Source organism: Rhinopithecus bieti, unplaced genomic scaffold (genome assembly GCF_001698545.2).
Source record: "Rhinopithecus bieti isolate Rb0 unplaced genomic scaffold, ASM169854v2 scaffold_44592, whole genome shotgun sequence".
Taxonomy (NCBI): domain Eukaryota; kingdom Metazoa; phylum Chordata; class Mammalia; order Primates; family Cercopithecidae; genus Rhinopithecus; species Rhinopithecus bieti.
In genome coordinates, this window is record NW_016818423.1 from 1042863 (window position 1) to 1060154 (window position 17292).

General features: G+C 56.9%; 1 protein-coding gene across 11 annotated transcripts in view; it reads right to left on the reverse strand.

The window, feature by feature from the left end:
* Positions 1-17285, reverse strand: part of ADGRB2 (adhesion G protein-coupled receptor B2) — a 37646-nt gene extending 20361 nt beyond the window's left edge. For 5 of the 11 annotated variants that reach the window (XM_017857089.1, XM_017857088.1, XM_017857085.1 and 2 more), the window contains exon 1: positions 9225-10026. In XM_017857089.1, coding sequence (XP_017712578.1) covers positions 9225-10026 — 802 coding nt within the window. Of the gene's footprint in view, positions 1-9224; positions 10042-13902; positions 14058-17097 lie in introns of those variants that run through there. The other 6 variants (XM_017857091.1, XM_017857094.1, XM_017857084.1 and 3 more) reach the window with 3 other exon arrangements.
* Between the last annotated feature and the right edge of the window lie 7 nt (positions 17286-17292).

The window sequence follows — 17292 nt, forward strand, 5'->3', positions numbered from 1 at the left end:
GCCTGGGCCTGCATCCCCCTCCTCCTGCCTTCAGGAGGGCTCCACCCATTATCCCCTCTCGTCAGCACCCGTCAGCGTTCTCCCCTTGCGGCAGCCCAGGAACGGATCCAGGCCTCCTCCCTCCTTGGACAGGCCCTCCTCTGACCCTCTGCTTCCCTCCACCATCAGTGACTGGTCCGCAGCTGGCACTCTGGTTTTTCACCTGACACACCACTTCCTGGCTCAAATGTCACCTCCCCTGTTAATCCACTGCAGTCTGGCTTCTGCCCACATCTCTCTGCTGAACATGCTCTTGATAAAGTCATCAGCGCCCTTCGTGTTGCTAAATCCTGTGGACACTTTGCAGACCTGGTCTTGCTTCACCCCTCAGCAGCATTTGGTCCTGTTGACTCGTCCTGCCTTGAAGCACTCTTCTGGTTTCCCACCTCTCTAGCTACCCTGTCCCCATCTCCTTGAGTGGTCTATTTTCCTGCTGTTTCCCATATCAGGAGTCCATGCTTTGTCCTGTTTTCACTGCATGCACTCCCCGCAGGCTTAATTAACCCCCTCTGAACCAATGCTCCCAAATCATCATCCCCCAGCCCTGCCTCTCCACTCCTGGATATCCTCCTGCCTCCTGAGCAGTTCTCCTGACCATCAAATTCAGCATGTCCAAGAGGCCCACCATCTCCTCTTAAACTTCTACCTGCTTGTTCCCCCACCGTCTCCTCTCAAACTTCTACCTGCTTGTTCCCCCACCCTCTTTGCCTAGAAAACTCCTACTTGACCTTCAAAACCCACCTCAAATGACCTCTCATCTATGGAGACTTCCATATTGTCAACTCCCGAGGCAGAGTTGGCCATCCGCTCTTCTATGTGCCCTTTCATCACAGATGGGTCCATCTTCTGACTCTCAGAAATACTCCCCAATCTCTACCATAAGCCCGTAGAGGGAAGGCTGAGTCCTCTCCTCGACCCCTAGGGAATGCCAGCACAAAACTCAGCCCAGCGAAATACCAAGAAATAAGCACCAATGAATACATTGTTCCCAGTTTCCCCACAATGGGGCTCACGGGGAATGGTCATTTGTGATCCTGACTCCCCATGCAAAGTATGAGCTCCTTCCCACAGCAACAGCATTCAGATTTGATATGCCAGCCTGCATCACAGGGACCACTAAGACAGGCTCAAAGACAGGGCTTCTGGCCTCTATTTATTCACAAACACTTTGGAGGTGCAAATCCAGCTGAGAGTCCTCCCATCCAGCTCCTGTGTGGGCTTCCTGCCCATCATCACATCTGGGGTATCTACCAGTCTGGCATCCAGTGCCCACCAAATGTGGACACGTGAGAGACCGGCCTGACCTGCTTGTCGGGGACTCACACCGCTTCCCGTGGTCCCTGCTCCTCTTCTAACTGCTCACGGACCATCTGCTGGCCAGCCCCACAATGTAACAGGAGGGGCAGGGCGAGCAGGGAGCAGGTGGGGGTCAGTGGTTTCCAGAATCCACCCTATTTGAAAATCAGAACATGTCCGAGGTTCAGCTTTTGGATCCCTTTTCTGGCCTCCTGAGCTGGGCCAGAGAGGGGAAGGTATAAGCTCAGGGCCACATAACCAGGCCCTACACTGCCTGCCTGCCCCTCCAATCCCACCCATCCCACTCAGAGGAGAGGAGAGGCCAGCAATTTATTCCCACACAGGGAAAGGCTGGTTCTCCCTGGAGGGGGAAGAAGACAGGTGAGAGCAGAGGTATCATTTACTGAAACACACACTTAGGCAGCACACACTGTGTGCAGGCCCCAGCCAGCCCTGAGGTCAGAACAGGGCAAGCCACGAGGAAGCTGAGCCAAGCAGGGTCCAAGAGGACAGGAGGGGTCCCCAGAAGGGACGTGAGTACCCCGAGAACTCCTGAGTGTTCCACCCAGTGAGCTCAGCGGCTTATGGGCCAGGCGCCCCAAGGCCTGCAGTCCTGCAATCTATCAGCTTTCCCATCGGATTGCCAGTCGTGGGCACAGATGTGCTGCCTGGGACACACTTCCTCACTCGACCACCTGATGACCTCATACCTGTTCTGTTCTGAACAAGGCAACATTTACTACACAACTCCTACATGCCAGTCACTATGCACTCGGCATCACCTCATTTCATCCTCATCAGCGCTAGTTTCCCCCATTTTACTAAAGAGAAAGAAGGCTCCAAGGTCTCACATTGGAGAGAGGCTGAGGCGGGATTCAAACCCAGGCCTGCCTGACTCCGGAGGCCGTGCTTTTTCCACTGTACTGCACTGGCTCTAACAAAATGCCACTCAACTTGGACCTCCTTGGAGACACCTTCCCTAATTTGCATGGGACCCCAAGTCACTCCCCACCTCCATCTAAGCCCCTAGTCCTCGCCCCTCTTATCCTGTTTTCGTGCTACTGTCTAATTGCTCCTTTGCACACCTGCTCCCCTTTCCCCTGACGTGAGCCTGATTCTCCTCTGTGTAACCTCCAAAGTGAGCCTTGGGGATCCCAGCCTCAACCACACCACTCCCAGCTGACAAAATCTTCAGTGGCTCCTCCACTGCTACAGCCAATGTGAAACTCTGAGCCTGGCATGCCCCGGCCCCTGCTGACCTGTCCAATCCTGTTTCCCTCACGCCACTGGGCAGCCAAACACACTGCAAACCCATATGGACCTGTGGGAAGGGCACAGATTCTGGAGCCAGACACATGTGGGTTTGACTGACAGCTCTGCCACTGTCTTGCTGTGTACCCTTGGGCAAGGCACCTCACCTCTCTGAACTTCAGATTCTTCAACTGAAGGTAAGGAGGACACTTCCTACCACATAGGTTCATTGTGAGAATTCAGTGAAACCAGAGATATGGACTGCCTGGAGCACAATCCACTCTCAATGAAAAGGAGATGTCAGCTGAATGCGGTGGCTCACCCCTGCAGTCTCAGCGCTTTGGGAGGCTAAGGAGAGTGGATTGTTTGAACCCAGGAATTCAAAATCACCCTTGGAAACATGGTGAAACCTCATCTTTACAAAGAAATACAAAAAAATTAGCTGGGCTTGGTGGCATGTGCCTGTAGTCCCAGCTACTTGGGAAGCTGAGGTGGGAGGATTGTTTGAGGCCATGAGTTTGAGGCTGCAATAAGCCATGATTGTGTCACTGCACTCCAGTCTGGAAGACAGAGGAGGCCCTGTCTCAGAAAAAGAAAGAAAGAAAGAAAAGAACAAAAAAGAAAAGAAAAGGAGATGTCACCCCTTTTCATTATCCCTAGAATGTACAAATGTTTTCCTCCCTCCACACATCTGCTAACACTATTCCTTGCCCTTGAAATACCCTTCCCCCTATTGCAATCTGCCAAAATCATCTACATTCAGTTGCCACCTCCTCCAGGAAGCCTTCCTAGACTGACAATACAGGGGTTTGGATATGCTGGTCCCCTTTTCTATGGCCTAGTCCCCAGGTCACCTTCTTCTATAGCTGTGAGGATCCTGGGCTCATCCCTTCTGTGGTCCCTGAGGAGGGGTCTCAGTTTCCCATGCCACTCTCTTGCCCAGAGGGCCTAGCTTCCGGGAAGACAGGCATTCAGCGAACATGGGCCAGATATTGCTGGGAGTTCCTCCACCCCAACCATACAGAGGACCCTCTTGCCTCACCCCTGGTGCCAGCAGGCGGGGTGAGCACAGGCTCTTTGCCACTTGCACAAGACTGCAGATAACTGCTATGCTGTGCTTCACAGACCCCGCCCCCCCAACTCCACACAGTCCTGTGCCCTCAGCCTACTATGGTATGAATGTGTTAAAAATAACCACAATAATCATCACTTCCACGGGGAGAGAGCGCTGTGATTTACAAAGCAATCGTCCCTTCCCAGGGCTCCCTGCTTCCTCCCTGAGGCTGGCCCCAGAGCCCTAAGCAGGAGCTGACTGATCCCCCTGACATATGCTCTGTCATGTCCCTCCATGGCACCCCATCCCCAGCAGTGCTTCTTGCACCCCACAGTGTATCAGAATCACAGGGCGCAGTGGGGGAAAGAGGTGGCTTTTGAAAGGCACAGGCTCCACCCCTGCAGTCCAATGAAACTGGGCACCCCTATGAGATCATGTACCTAGCCAGAATGCCAGACTCCCCCTTCCAATAATTCTTCCTCCCCAGGCTGCTGACCTATCTACTCAGCCTCCCACCAGAGATAGCTGCGTCCCTGCCACCTCCCCCATGTGGCCAGAAGCTCCTCGAGAGCAGGGATCCTGTCTGACTCAGCCTGCTTCCCCCACGACGCCCAGTTTCTTGCTGCCATAAAGCCCTTGGCCAAGAGGATAAGGCCCCAGTGTCCTGGGATGGCAGTCAAAGTCCTGGCCCCGTCTCCCTCCATTAGGGCTACCATCCAGCAGATCCAGTCTCTTTATAGCTCCTACCCCCAGCGTGGTTCACACCTCCACGCCCTTGCACAGGCTGTTTCCTCTACCTCAAAAGCCCTTCCTCCTGAGAGCTTCCCCAAAGCATGGGGTGGAAGATGACTTGGGGTGGCTCACAAATGTGCCATTAAATAACACTGGATCCTAGACTGAGGATATCAGGCTCTCCCAGGTCTCTTCATCAGTTTGTATGGGATAGTCTGGTTTGTGCCTGTTGTCCTGATGTAATTAATGGTACCCACCTCTTCCCCTTCATAAGCTCAGATGTGCCATAGTTTAGATGATAAATTACACGGTCACTTTAATCCTTCCAACTGCATGAGAAATAAAGCCTGTGCAGTCCCAGACTTTAACACATCCCCAATGTGTGCTAATTCCTCTGTCTAACAAACGGAGAGGTAGGAAAAGCATCTAGCTAGAAGTTAATAATGGCACTTTGTTTTCACTGTGGTTGTTTCTTTGGCTATCTTCTATTTCAGATAAATGATACTCTTTCCATTTAAGATATGAAACTTATTTTTAATATATTAAATTTTTAAAATGATACGATTGAAAGAGAAATTTCACAGGCTAGTGAATTCCTATTCATTCCTTAAAACCCAACTCCAAATCACCTTTACACTACCGTCCTCCCCTCTGTGGTTTAATCTCTTCCTCTTCCTCTTCCTTTGACATCTGGCAGGGTCACCATCATACCTATTACACTAAATTATCATGACCCAGCTACTACTTTGTTAGGCATCTACCATGGGCCAGGCACTGAGCACTGACTCTCATCCTCTCACTGAACCCACCCCACAGCTCTGTGGAATACCTGTCACTACCCTTGCTTTACAGGTGATGACACAGGGGTGAAGGAACTTATCAACAGTCACTCAGCTAGTCAGTGGTATGGTCCGGAACTGAACCCGGACTGGGCAACTTCAGTCTGTGGCCTTGACCACCACTGTCCTAGTTAGTGCTCTCTCTCCCCCACCAGTGGGCAGAGAGTGTGCCCAGCTCACCTCCTATCTCATTCAGAGCCAGCCCTAGGCCTGGCACAAACTCCACTCTGATAAAGACAGGAAGATGTGTGTGAGGCATTGGCTGGAACTCAGTCTCTGCTGAGATATCTGGGGACGTCTGGGCCCCACTCCCCACCCTATGATAGAGAACACAGAGCTCCCCCAGCACAGATCTGGGCTGGAAGGACCTTCCAGGAAACACCACCACCATGTGTGCTGGGTCTCCCCGCCCCTACTCTGCCTCCTCACTGCCTGAGCCTCCAACAGGCAGGGAAGGTCCCCACTTCCTGCTGCCAGACCAGGATGGCCAAAAGAGAGCAGCAGAGTCTGAGCGCTGGGAAGGAAATGCCAATCTCAGGACAGGGCTGGGCGAATCAGCTTCCTAGAGGGGACAGGGCTTGAGCAGTGCTTAGAAGGAGGCAGGAGTTCTGGATAACCAAGGGCAAAGACCATTCCAGGGGAGAAGTCTCGGTTGAAAGCGTCGGGGAAAATTCGAAAGAAGGCTGAAAAGCAGGTGGTAGCTAGGTCCCCGGTGGGCCTTGAACACCAGGCTGAGGAGTTTGGGTAACACTGGGGATTTTCTGGGGGCTGGATCAGGGAGTGACACACAGATAACTGGGGGTTCTGAGGCCCCAAGATGGGCAGCACCTTGACCAAGTCACAGAGCAGCAGTGGCAGGGTGAGGGTTTGAGCCCACTCCTGCCTCCCAGGAGACCCCAGGTTCACCTGGTGGCCACACCCCAAGGATGGAGCCTGGTGATGGGGAGGGTGAGCCTGCAGCAAGCAGCCAGGGGCAGGCCAATGCCCACAGGGGAGGTAGGGATTGTGGCCAAGGAGAGAGGCGTGCATGAGGCGGGGTTCTTTCTCCCAAGTGTCACTGGGCACAGCCATTTCCACTGCCCAATGCCTCCTCAGGATTAGCGGGTCAGTGGGCAGGAACTGCAGGCTGGCACCAGCCCTCAGGAGCTGAGCCCTGCAGCTGGCACTACCTCTGCAGCCCACCTTCCAGCCCTGGCCTCAGCCAGCCTCCGTGTCAGTCCTCCACCAAGCTCCTTCCTGACTGCCTTTCTTTTCTTCCTTTCCCCCCACTTAACAGATTGCGGCAGCAAGATGGCACAAATTTATGGCTCAACTCACCAAAAATAACAAGAAATCTATCAAAGGCAGTTTGCGTGAAATTAACAGGCGCCTGTACCCTCTTGTCAAACTCACTCAGCTCTGAAGCGTCCCAGGCACTCCGCCCAGTCACTGCCCACCAGCCCCCAGCCCAGTGCTCTTCCGGTACCAGCCCAAGCCCACCCTGCTAAGGCCTTGCTGTGGATCCTCCTCAGCGGTGTCCCAGAGTAGATGAACACAGCTTCCCTGCCCTGGTGCCCGGGAGAGGGGCCAGGACAAGGGTCTCACCCTACCTGTTCACTACCATCCCCACGAATCTTGCTCTCAGTCTGGCAGCTGCAGGTGCCAGTCCATTCTCCTGCAGCCCAGTGGAGAGGAGACAAGGGAAGGAATGGAGGGGACCAAAGACTTGGCAAAGGTGGTGCTGCCACAAGGCACAGACGGTGCCACGGACTCTCAGACATGCCCTGACACGTGGAATAAACAGTCATGTGCCTGCTGTGTCTCGCACCAGAAAGGTTGGGCAGGAGGAAGGAGATGGCAGAATAGAAGAACTTCCTGCCTGCCAAGGGAGGGGAAGGGGCTGTGCCAGCCCAGCTCTGGGCACCAGTGTGCCATGTGAGCCCCCTTATGACAGCTGATGCCACACCATCCCATGCCAGCTCCCTACAGGGGCCCTCCCTGAAAAGCAACCCCAAGGAAACATGCCAAGTAGGACAAGGGGCAAGAGCAGAGGTCAGGCTTGGGAACAGCTGGGAGCCCTAGCTCAGGGCTCCCTGCTCAAAGAGACACCTGGCCTCATGCCCAGGAATAATCAGGCATCCAATCTCCACCCATCTCTAGCCCCAGAGGCCTCTGCAGAGATTCTGATGATGGTGCCTTTCCCATCGCCGGCCCTCTCTGATCCCCAAAGACACCCCAGCTACCAACCAACTCCTGCTTCCGGCTTCAACCAAGCCCAGCTGGCTGCTCCTGGCTCTGTGCTCCACATGGCAGCCTGCCCAGATGGTGCCCGCCCATGAGGGCAGAGCCTTGCTCCGTCCACTGCAGATCACTGGGCCGATGGACCGCAGGGAAAGCCAGACAAAAGAACCCGCCTGCAGCTGAGCACGATGGGGGAGACCCCCACAGAGTGACAGGCATTGGTGGCCATGCAGGAAGAGCCATAAACCTCCTGATATACGCCTGGTGTTCTCCGCCGATGTTCAACAAAGAAGCGAAATTCAATTTCTTCCTACAGGCACTAAATCCCAGGCCAGCCTCCAGGGCCTGTAACCTGCCCGCGGCCTGGCTGTCACTCGGACAGCTTCATTGACCGCCGTTAGAGGCCAAGCTAGCCTGGGAGAGGGGCCACAGCAAGGCCACTGGGCACTTGCCGTGGATGGGCACGATGCCAGATGTCTCATTGGAGAGGCCAAGAAGGCCCCCATCCAAAGCACTGGGTCAGGCTACTTTCAAGATAACTACCCCCTCTAATTAATTCAGGGATACCTCCCCATTCTACAAAGAAATCATTGCCCACCATAAATAAAGGGATCAACTGAAGGTAACAGTCAAAGGTAGAGGCCAACTCCAGGGCTCTAGCCAGCAAAGCAGGGCTGGGGACAGGCTGCACTCCTCCAGTACTCCTAGCAGCCCTCACACAATACTCCGTCTCCTTGTAAACACTCTCCCAGTGAAATCCAGATGCCCTTTCCATCCTCTATCCCTGCATCCTTGATCCTCATGAGGATAGGCCAGCACCTGTTATACCAAATGGGGAAACTGAGGCCCAGAAAGAGGAGAGGCTTCCCTGTCGGTACCAGAGCTACAGAACAGACCCCAGACCTGCCTCCTTCCCATCCCCATGTCATCGGTCCCTGTTCCCTTCAGGTCTCCTGGTCAGTCCCCGGCCCAGCACTGTTCAGCGGGCACACAGGATCCAGCCGAGGCCCTCAGGGCCTTGAAGCTGCAGGAAGCAGGGTCTGCAGAAGGCAGCCATGGCTGAGGGACTTGGGGTGGGAGTGGGAGCAGGCAGGACTCAAGGGCTTGCAGAGCTTTTGCCCAGTCAGCAGGAAGCTCTAGCAGCTGGCGGCCTCAGTCCCAGAAGACATGGGCCCTGAGCGGGGAGACAGGGGATACCGGGAGCTGAGCCAGCCCAACCCTCCAAGGCAGCCTGGAAGCTCAGGCCTCTTCACCTAGGCACACTCTTCCTTGCCTCTCTCTGCCCTGACCCTGGGGCAACTGCCAAAACTCACTGACCTGTGTGGACAGGAATGCATCCTTGTTCCCTGCCTACTCCAGCCTCCAGGCAAACTTGTCAACTTGCAGCACCAGCGCCTGCCACGATCACTCCCAGCCTTGGGCCTTTGTGCACGCTTCTTCCTCTGCTTAGAATGCCCTCATCTCACTTCTGCTTGTCCTTCAGGTCTCTGTTCCTGCATTGCTTCCTTCAGGGAGCCTCTCCTGCCTGCCCAGTTAGGAGGTCCCTCCCTGGGTTTATATATCACCCTGCATTATCTGATCTGTGCCCCCATTCTTCTAGTCAGTCTGCAAACTCTTCAAGAGTGAGGTCTCACTGCCATGCATTTTGGTGACTGCAACATTTGGTCAAGGCTCAGCAGAGGGGTGACATCAGTGAACAGCTACATGCATGGCTGAGGATCTGCCAGGATGGACACCAAGGACACTGTCAGCCCCTGCAGACCCCGTCCCACCCACGCCCTGCTCAGACTCACCATATCTCATCTCGGTTGTGAATAGATCATTGCTGCTCCCCGAGTGCAAATCGGCCTCAGCAGGTGGGGCTGGGCCCCCGGGCACCAGGGCATTGGACAGGGTGTGGGCAGCAGGAGGGCCTGGAGATGTGGTGGTGGCGGAGCCGGCCCCCGCCTCTCCAGGGCAGCTGCAGCCTGGCTGAGCAAAGCCGCAGGCCCTGCCGGCAGCGTGGCCACACTCCTCACTCCAGCGGCAGAGCACACCACAGGTGAACTGGCTGGAGTTGTTGTTGTTGATGAGCAAGACCTCGACAAAGCGGAAGGCTAGGGCAGCAGGCGCCAGCAGGCGCGGGGCCTCGGAGGGCTCAGCCGACAGGCACAGCTGCACAAAGTTCTTGTCGAAGTGCAGGAACGTAAAAGGGCCCGAGCCGCTGCACAGCTCCAACCCGGCTGCCGCCTCCGCCTCCTCCTCCTCTGGCCGCCCCACCTCTGACTCCGCCTGGGCCACTGCTTCCTCGGGGCTAGGCCGCAGGCAGGTAAAGTTGACCAGGTAGTGGTCCAGGGGCAGCAGGCGGGGGGCAAAGTGTGCGCACACCTGCTCCTGGCGGTTGAAGCGCAGGTAGAGGGAATACTTGGTGGGGTCAGGGTTCTCCAGGGTCCAGGAGCAGCCCGAGGCGATGGTAGGAAAGAGGTCCTGCAGCGAGAAGGCCCCGTAGAGCACACCCGAGGCCAGGGCAGAGCAGGCACTGGGGGCGGGGTCGAAGGCGGCGGCCAGGCGCAGGGACAGAATCACAGACAGTAAGAGGGGACAGGCTGGGGTCATCCTATGTCCCTTGCCCTGTGGAGAGAGACAGTGGTCAGTGGGCCCCCAGCACAGCCAGCATGGGCTCTGAACCTCCTATGGTGAGCTGTGGAGTGGGCCTCATAGTTAAGACCATGGTCTTTGGAGGAGTGTCACCCAGGTCCACCTGTGTGAACTTAGACAAGGGACTTGACCTCTCTGAGCCTCAGTTTCCTTACCTGTAAAATGGACCAATGATAGTACCTATCTCACAGGTTTCCTACAAGGGTAAAACGAGATAAGGAAGGGAAAGGACTTGGGAGAGTGCCTGGAATCTTGTGAACCCTAAAGAAACAGTAGCTGTTGTTGCCATTGTTCTGTTTCCTCAGAGTCAGCCCATCAACTACAAGCATATTTGCCTGACATTCAGATCCAAGCCCCAGTCCCACCATCCAACCTGTATTCTCCATAACTGTTGCTCTCAGTCCCAGTGTGTCATGATCAGCTATGAGGCATGTCACACGTAACCTGCGGTAATTGTCAAAGCGGTGATGTTTGACTACGATTTGCTTTTTTATAAATTAGAGCAATTTGAGGTTATTCCTGGAACAATGTCATTCTCACTTGCTTTACTGAGAGGGAGAGAAAGGGGTGGAGTTACAGCCAGTGTACCAGGAACTGCGCACAACCTGAGCCATGCCCACAGGAGCGCACTGTCAGTGTGGATGTCATATGTATCACTGCCGTGGATTTCCTGGTTGGAACAAGGGGGAGAGGCACCAAGCAAGGGGACTTTGGGCTTGAGCCCCAACCCAGCCAGCCGCCTGCTGGCTGGGTGACCCTCATGAACCTCAGTTTTCTCATCTGTAAAATGGGAGCAGAAATTCCCCCTCTTACTTCCCTCTTCCCCTCCAGCTCCATGGGATTATCTTCCAAGGTCTGGTTCAGGGCCTGCTACCCCCTGCCCTGTGAAGCCACCAGCCAGTCGTGACCTCTCTCCTATACTATTTCCCTAAGACTAGCTCATTCAGCTCATGGGTCTTCCAGTTCCAAAGAGTGGGGACCTGAACTTGTTGATTTCTACCTTCCCTTAAAGTGCTGCACCAAGCTGAGCTCCCAACAGGTGTGAATGTACTCCAGGTGTGGGTGGGCACCTAGGACCCAAGCCCTACCCCTACAGACACACAGAGCAGTCAGGCCAGAGTGGGTAAGGGCTGAGGATGGGGAGAGCTGCAGGTGCCCTCCCACCCCTCAGGCCAGGGCTGTGTCACTGCCCACAGCCTGCCCAGCCTCTATCCAACTGCCCAGAAAATGGAACCTAGTGCGTGGTCTGAATCAGCCCCACTTCCAATCCTACCCCCCAAGTAATCCACACGGCCTCCTTCCTCCATGCCACAGGATCGCTCACAGCACTGCATGGGCCCCTAGAGCCCAGTTGGTCCACATCAGAGGAGAAAAGATGGGGCTAGGAAAAGGGAGACAACCCGCTCCAGATCACACAGAGGTGGCCAGAGGGGACTCAAGCCCAGGATCTGAGGCCCAGCCCAGGCCCTTCTTATTCTACCAGCAGCCTCTGCTCCTTCCCTGTGCTTGCTGCTCAGGCTTCAGGCCAGATGGACCAGCTATTAGCTCTGGGGACTGAATCAGAAACACAGGACAATTCACAGGTATGGCTAGATTTTCCCAAGACACAGTTGCTCCCAGGGAACAGACTTCCCCTTGGGTCTTTAGGAGTATAAACACTGGGCAGAGGGGGGACAGGATTTAGAACCCTAACTTTCCAGTCCCTGTGCAGCATCCATGGAGCTCCCCACTGCCCCAGATGCCACATCCCCTCGTGCTGTACCTCCAAGCCAGGCCCAAGCAAGCATCTGCCCCTCCCAGTCATACAGGGGCTGGGGGAGATGGTGGAGTAGCTCCAGGAAGACCTACTCACTGCGAAGGAGCCACCCCACCCTCCTCCCAAGACCCACATGGAGTTATTCGGCAGAAGCCAGACAGGCTGTGCCTCTGCCCCCACCCGCCCACCCTCCTTCTCAGAGCTGAAAAAGGGATGAGACCTCTGGTCTTTCCCACCCTACATCATGCCTGTCCCAAACTGCTCAGCCCGCCCCACCTGCTGCAGCACTAGCAAAGCCAGCGGCTGATGATGAGTGACATCCAATCCCCCTGCTGCCCCCAATTATTTTTAAGCAGGCTGCAAAATTCAGGCCATGGCTGCTGCTCAGTGGAGGGGAGGTGGGGGCTCATTATAACTGGCCTCCCCTCCCCCACTTACAGCAGCTCAGGGAACCTCCCCTCACACACACACCAACACACGTGGGTTTGAACACCCTTGTGCCCTGAGGACACACCAATGCATGAGTGCACAGACGTTCACAGGAGTTCTGCATACGAACGGATACATATGCACACGGACAAGCATACAGACAGGTGAAACCCACAGATTCATGCTGTCACATGCACTCAGGAGTGAACACGCACACACAGGGGTGTACAGGCTCACACGTGTACACATGCACAGAGGTGCACACGCATTCTCAAGTGAGAACATACATGAGTATCTGGCCCTCCGAGGCTCGGCATATGACAGCTAAGTGTCAGGCAGGATCCTCTGAGGAGCCTTCCTTTGCGTGTCTTAAGCTGGGGCTCCCTCCCCTACCCGACTCCTGGGCTGCTGCTCACTACTCCACAGCCCCGCCCCATCAAGAAGCACAAGGTCCACATCCTTCACAGCCACAGGCTGGCTTCTCCAGAACGGAGCCACTTTTAACCCAACCCAAACCCCCCCTCCCCTCAGTCTCCTTCAGACACCTTCACGCTCATTCTGGGATTTCGTCCTGGACATGTGCGACCCTCACTGTGTCAGCTGCGACATAAGACCTTTTGGGGTGCCTTTTTATATCACTTCCCATCATTCAAAATAAGGCAAAGACCCAATTCCAAGCTGGGTCACAGACAGCCACTGGTTCATTAAAGACCCTCCTGCCTGTGTGTAAGCCAGGCTTGTCCTCCTGGGAGCACTGACAACCCAGAGGCCTCTCCCTGGGCCACCCCGGGAAGAGGACCTAGAAGGATGATCCTTGTCTCACAGGCAGCCCAAGTGGCTCTTAGTCATGATTAACCTCCCTGAGCCTCAGTTTCCCTCTCTGTGCAATGCAGACCATGAGCCTTGCCCTCGGGATGGTAGACACCTCATCAGCCTCCCAACAAGTTCCCAGCACAGAGCCTGGCCCACAGCCCTGTCTCCTCTCCGTCTTTTCAGGACCTCATAAATGCTACCTTCTTGCCTGCTGAGGTACAGGGCACTGCCTCTGGGAAGGCTCTTTGGGTTGAACCGTAAGTGGCTTGGCTACCTCCAAACCCAGGAAGACCACAGACCAATCCCTGCACAAGAGTTAGAGAGGAGAGGTACTAAGGTCAGCTCTGAGGAAGAACTTCCTGGGCCAGAGGTGGCTGATAGGAGGATCAAAAGGCCTCCTCCCTCAGAGATGGTGAGGAGCTGACTGGAGTAGTCTCCCTCTCACTTTTAACCCTACCCAAGGCCCCTCCTCTGGGGGCTGGGGGCTGCCTTCACCACATGCTCTTGACCCCAGCAAGCCCAAGAATCCCACTCTGCCCAAACGCACTCAAGTCCCCTTTCTTTCAACCCCTCAGGGCTCCCCAGCTTCCCTTCTGCACCAATAAAGGAATGCAAGGCTTTCAGCAGCTGAAAGGGCCAAGGCAAGACTGTGGGGTAAGGGGCAGAGCAGCAAGAGAGGGGTGTCTCAGGGCCTGGGCCGGTCCGGGATTCCCGGGATGACTCCCATTTGACGCTGGGTGGCGGGGGAGGGGCGAGCCAGGGGAGGGGGCGCGGCGATGCGCACATCCGTCGCGTTTATCCACCTGGCAGCTCCAATTCGCCTGCCCGTCACTCACCCTCTGCCTCCCGGGCGCTCGCCGCCCGCCCTGCCCAGGCCGCCAGGCAGGCGGGGACCCCTACTCGATGCCGTCGGGTCCTCTGCCAGTGCTCGGACCCGAGGACAGGGTCCTCAGGAGCTGCTCTCCCAGAGCTCTTTCGCTTCGAGGGGCGCACACCCTCCATCCTGCCTCCGGAGCTGGGGGACTGGGCCGAGGGGAGGGAGCGCCCCCCTCTGTGCAGCCCTGCCATTCCAGCTGCCAGAGAGGGTCGCTCTCTTGGGGGAGGGGGTTCCTCCTTAAGCAGGAAAACGCAGGCAGAACCGGGAGGGGGACAAGGGGCAGCCCTCGGCCTCTGGGGCGGTGCCGCGCGGACGGCGGGGAGGGGCGGTGACTCAGCCGCCCTCCGCCCGCCTCCCCGGAACTTTGCAGCAGCTGGAGCCGCCGTTGCTACAGGAACCGAATGCTTTTGTTCCCCAATGTCAGGGCTGCCGGGGCAGGCGGGTGACAAGGAGGCTGCCACTCCCCAGTGGGACCCAGGTCTGGCCACACTGCCCAGAGGACTTCCAGCCATCACAGGTTCGAGTCCCCTTCCTCCGCGCCACCTTCCCTTCCCCCAAGCCATTCAGGCCAAAGCCGGGTTTCTTCAAACTCCTCAGGCCCTCGGGCCCTCAGGCCCGGTGGCCCTGCTAACTCTGACCGGAGGCGAAGGGCCCTGGGAAATTCCTGACGGTGTCTGACCTCCTGGGGGAGGGTAGAGGCTCTTCTGTGGCTGAGTGATTTCCCACCTGGCTACCCCTAACAGGCTGCCTGCCTTCTGGGACTCTGACTGGGATTTCTTCTCTGTACTTCTCCCACCTCTGCAGCCTCTACACTTGAACCAAGACCTCAGAGACCTTGGCCTGGCTTTCACTAATATCCCTCTGGCCACAGCTGATCCCAGAGAAATATAGTGAGAAGTTGCAGGACCAAGGAGGAGATGAGGGAAACTGACAGTCACTGGCTCCCCTGCACCCATACTTTGAGGGGAAGAGGGGACTGGGGCTAAAGGTGTTTCTGTCTTTATTATACTGGGGTTGAAGTGAAGGCACTGGAACCTGTTTTTCATTTTTCTCTTTTGGGATTAGGAGTGGAGTGGAGAAGGGCCTGACCTTGGCCTTGAACAGAAACAGCCCCACACCCCTATCATTATTGAACATTGCTAGGTGCCAGACACTCTATACAAACAACCTAACTTCATTCTCCCAACAGCTATATGAGGCAGTGATCAATGACCCATTTTATAGAGGGTCAACTGAGGCTCAGAAAGATTAAGTAGCTTGCCCATGTCACACAGCTTTTGAACGTAGGTTGTCTGACCGAAAGCTGAGTTCCTAACTACTTACTCAGCTTCATTACCTGGGGGTGGGGAGGGAGGGAGGGATGGGGGCAGAGACCAGATGGAACCTCACTTTGTGTTACAGAAATGCAGACCACGCACGCACACCCCAGACTAGACATGTCCTTTTGAAGAGTGATACAGAAAGGGGGCAGAAGAGAGAGCAGGAGGAGAGAGGGAAGAAGAGGGGAAGATCTCCTCTCTCAATCTTGGGCCAGAGAAGACCCTCCCTAACCTCCCCACTACCATCACCAGGACATATCCTGCACAGAGTCCACACTGCCCCTCACCCCAGTAGCAGTGCAGAGGATACTCCCCAGGTGCTTGCTGTGTCCCAGGGTCAGGTGGATTCCCCCACAACCGACTCCATGCACAAGCCAGGCACAGCCCACCTTTGCCCCCAGCCCTCACCTCATGGGAAATGCCATGGGGTAGAGGCTCCCTGGCAACACCTGACCAAGCACAAACAAGCCCAACCAGGCGTCCTGGAGCCTGCGGCCAATCCTGCTGGTCTGTGCGTGAAGGCTCAAAGGACTGTTGACTTGCTGCTGGGGTGAGCCCTCCACTCCACCCCAACCCATCCCACCCGCCAGAACATATGGCCTGACAACCAGCAGTGTTTGGGCATGGCTAGCACAAGGAGGCACCTGGCCTGGCCCACCAATCTCCTCTCCCCAGGGACTTCCCAGCGTCAGTCCTGCAGCCACCGCTGATGCTCTGGCTGCGGAAACCCGGGGTTGCCCACGGGAGAAGGGGTGGCGGGTCCCGGGCTTCGGGCAGGGGGCGCCAGAGGACGCCCAGGGACCCGGCCGGCAGCTGGCGAGGCGGGCAGGCAGGCGGCATCTCTCGGCCCGGGCGCCCCTCCCCCTCGCGGGCAACAGACCCGTCGCCCGCTCTTCGCGGGCCGCGGCGCGGAGGACTTCCCCGGCTGTGCCCTCGGACCGAGCTGACTGCGGGAGTGGCCGCCAACTTCACAGCTTACAACCCCCTCCGGATCATGCCGGCCCTGGGGCTGCGGGAGGGTGCGTCTGGTGCCCAGCTCTATGACCAGGGGTGGGAGGATAGGGATGGGGGATGGACAGACAGACTCCGGCCAAAGATGGACACGGGAGTCAGGGATGCGGGTCCAGTCGGGATCTCAGCTGGAGGGGAGGGGGCGCGGAGCAGACACGGGGGACACGGCCCCAATTCCAAGCTGGGGGGAGGGGACTTGCAGCAAGATTGGCGAGGGAAGGCGGGACTCCGGGCAAATATGGGGGAGGGGGCACTAGGGGCAGAAATAGAGAAGAAGCATGGTCAGGGTAGGGGCGCGGGGGAGGGTAGAAACTATGGGCAGACATGGATGGGGACAGGAAAGACTCTGGGCAGAGATGAAGTGGAGGAGAGGAGCAGCGTCCGGCATTCAGACTGTGATGGGAGATGGAGGGGGAGACACAGTTGAGCTGCAGGTTAATGTAGGGGGGCCTCTAATAAAGGTGGGGGGCGCACCGCCCGGATCCAGGCCGAGATAGGGAAAGACTCGAGACAGCAACCACGGTCTGTGTCAGAATTCTGGAGGGGGAGACTTTAGCATAGATGGGTAAGAGGGTCGGTCCAGGCTGGGGGAGGGAGGGCCGAGATTAGAGATTTACCAGCGATTAAGGGGCCTCGGCCCCAGGTTTGGGAGTTCCCCAGAAGATGGGGGTCGCGAACGCTGAACGAACTCAGTTCGGGCTGGGGGAGAATTCAGCAGAGACGGGTTGGGAGAGCGCCCCGAGTCCGGGCCGGTGCGGAAACTCGGGACCGCTCCGGGAGGGCTCGGTGCGAGGCCAGGTCGGGGTCTGGGGCCCAGCACTCACCTGGGCGCCGTCAGCAGCAGGAGCGGGGGCCGGCGCTGGCGGGGGCGGCCACGGGGCGCAAGTTTGCCATCCCTAAGTCGGGGACCGGGCCGGGCGCAGGGCAGGTAGCTGCAGCCGCGCGGAGGGCCGAGGCTCCCGCTCTCCCGGGCAGCGGGTGCAGAAAAGGCGCCGTGGAGCAGCGCCGGGCGGGCGGGC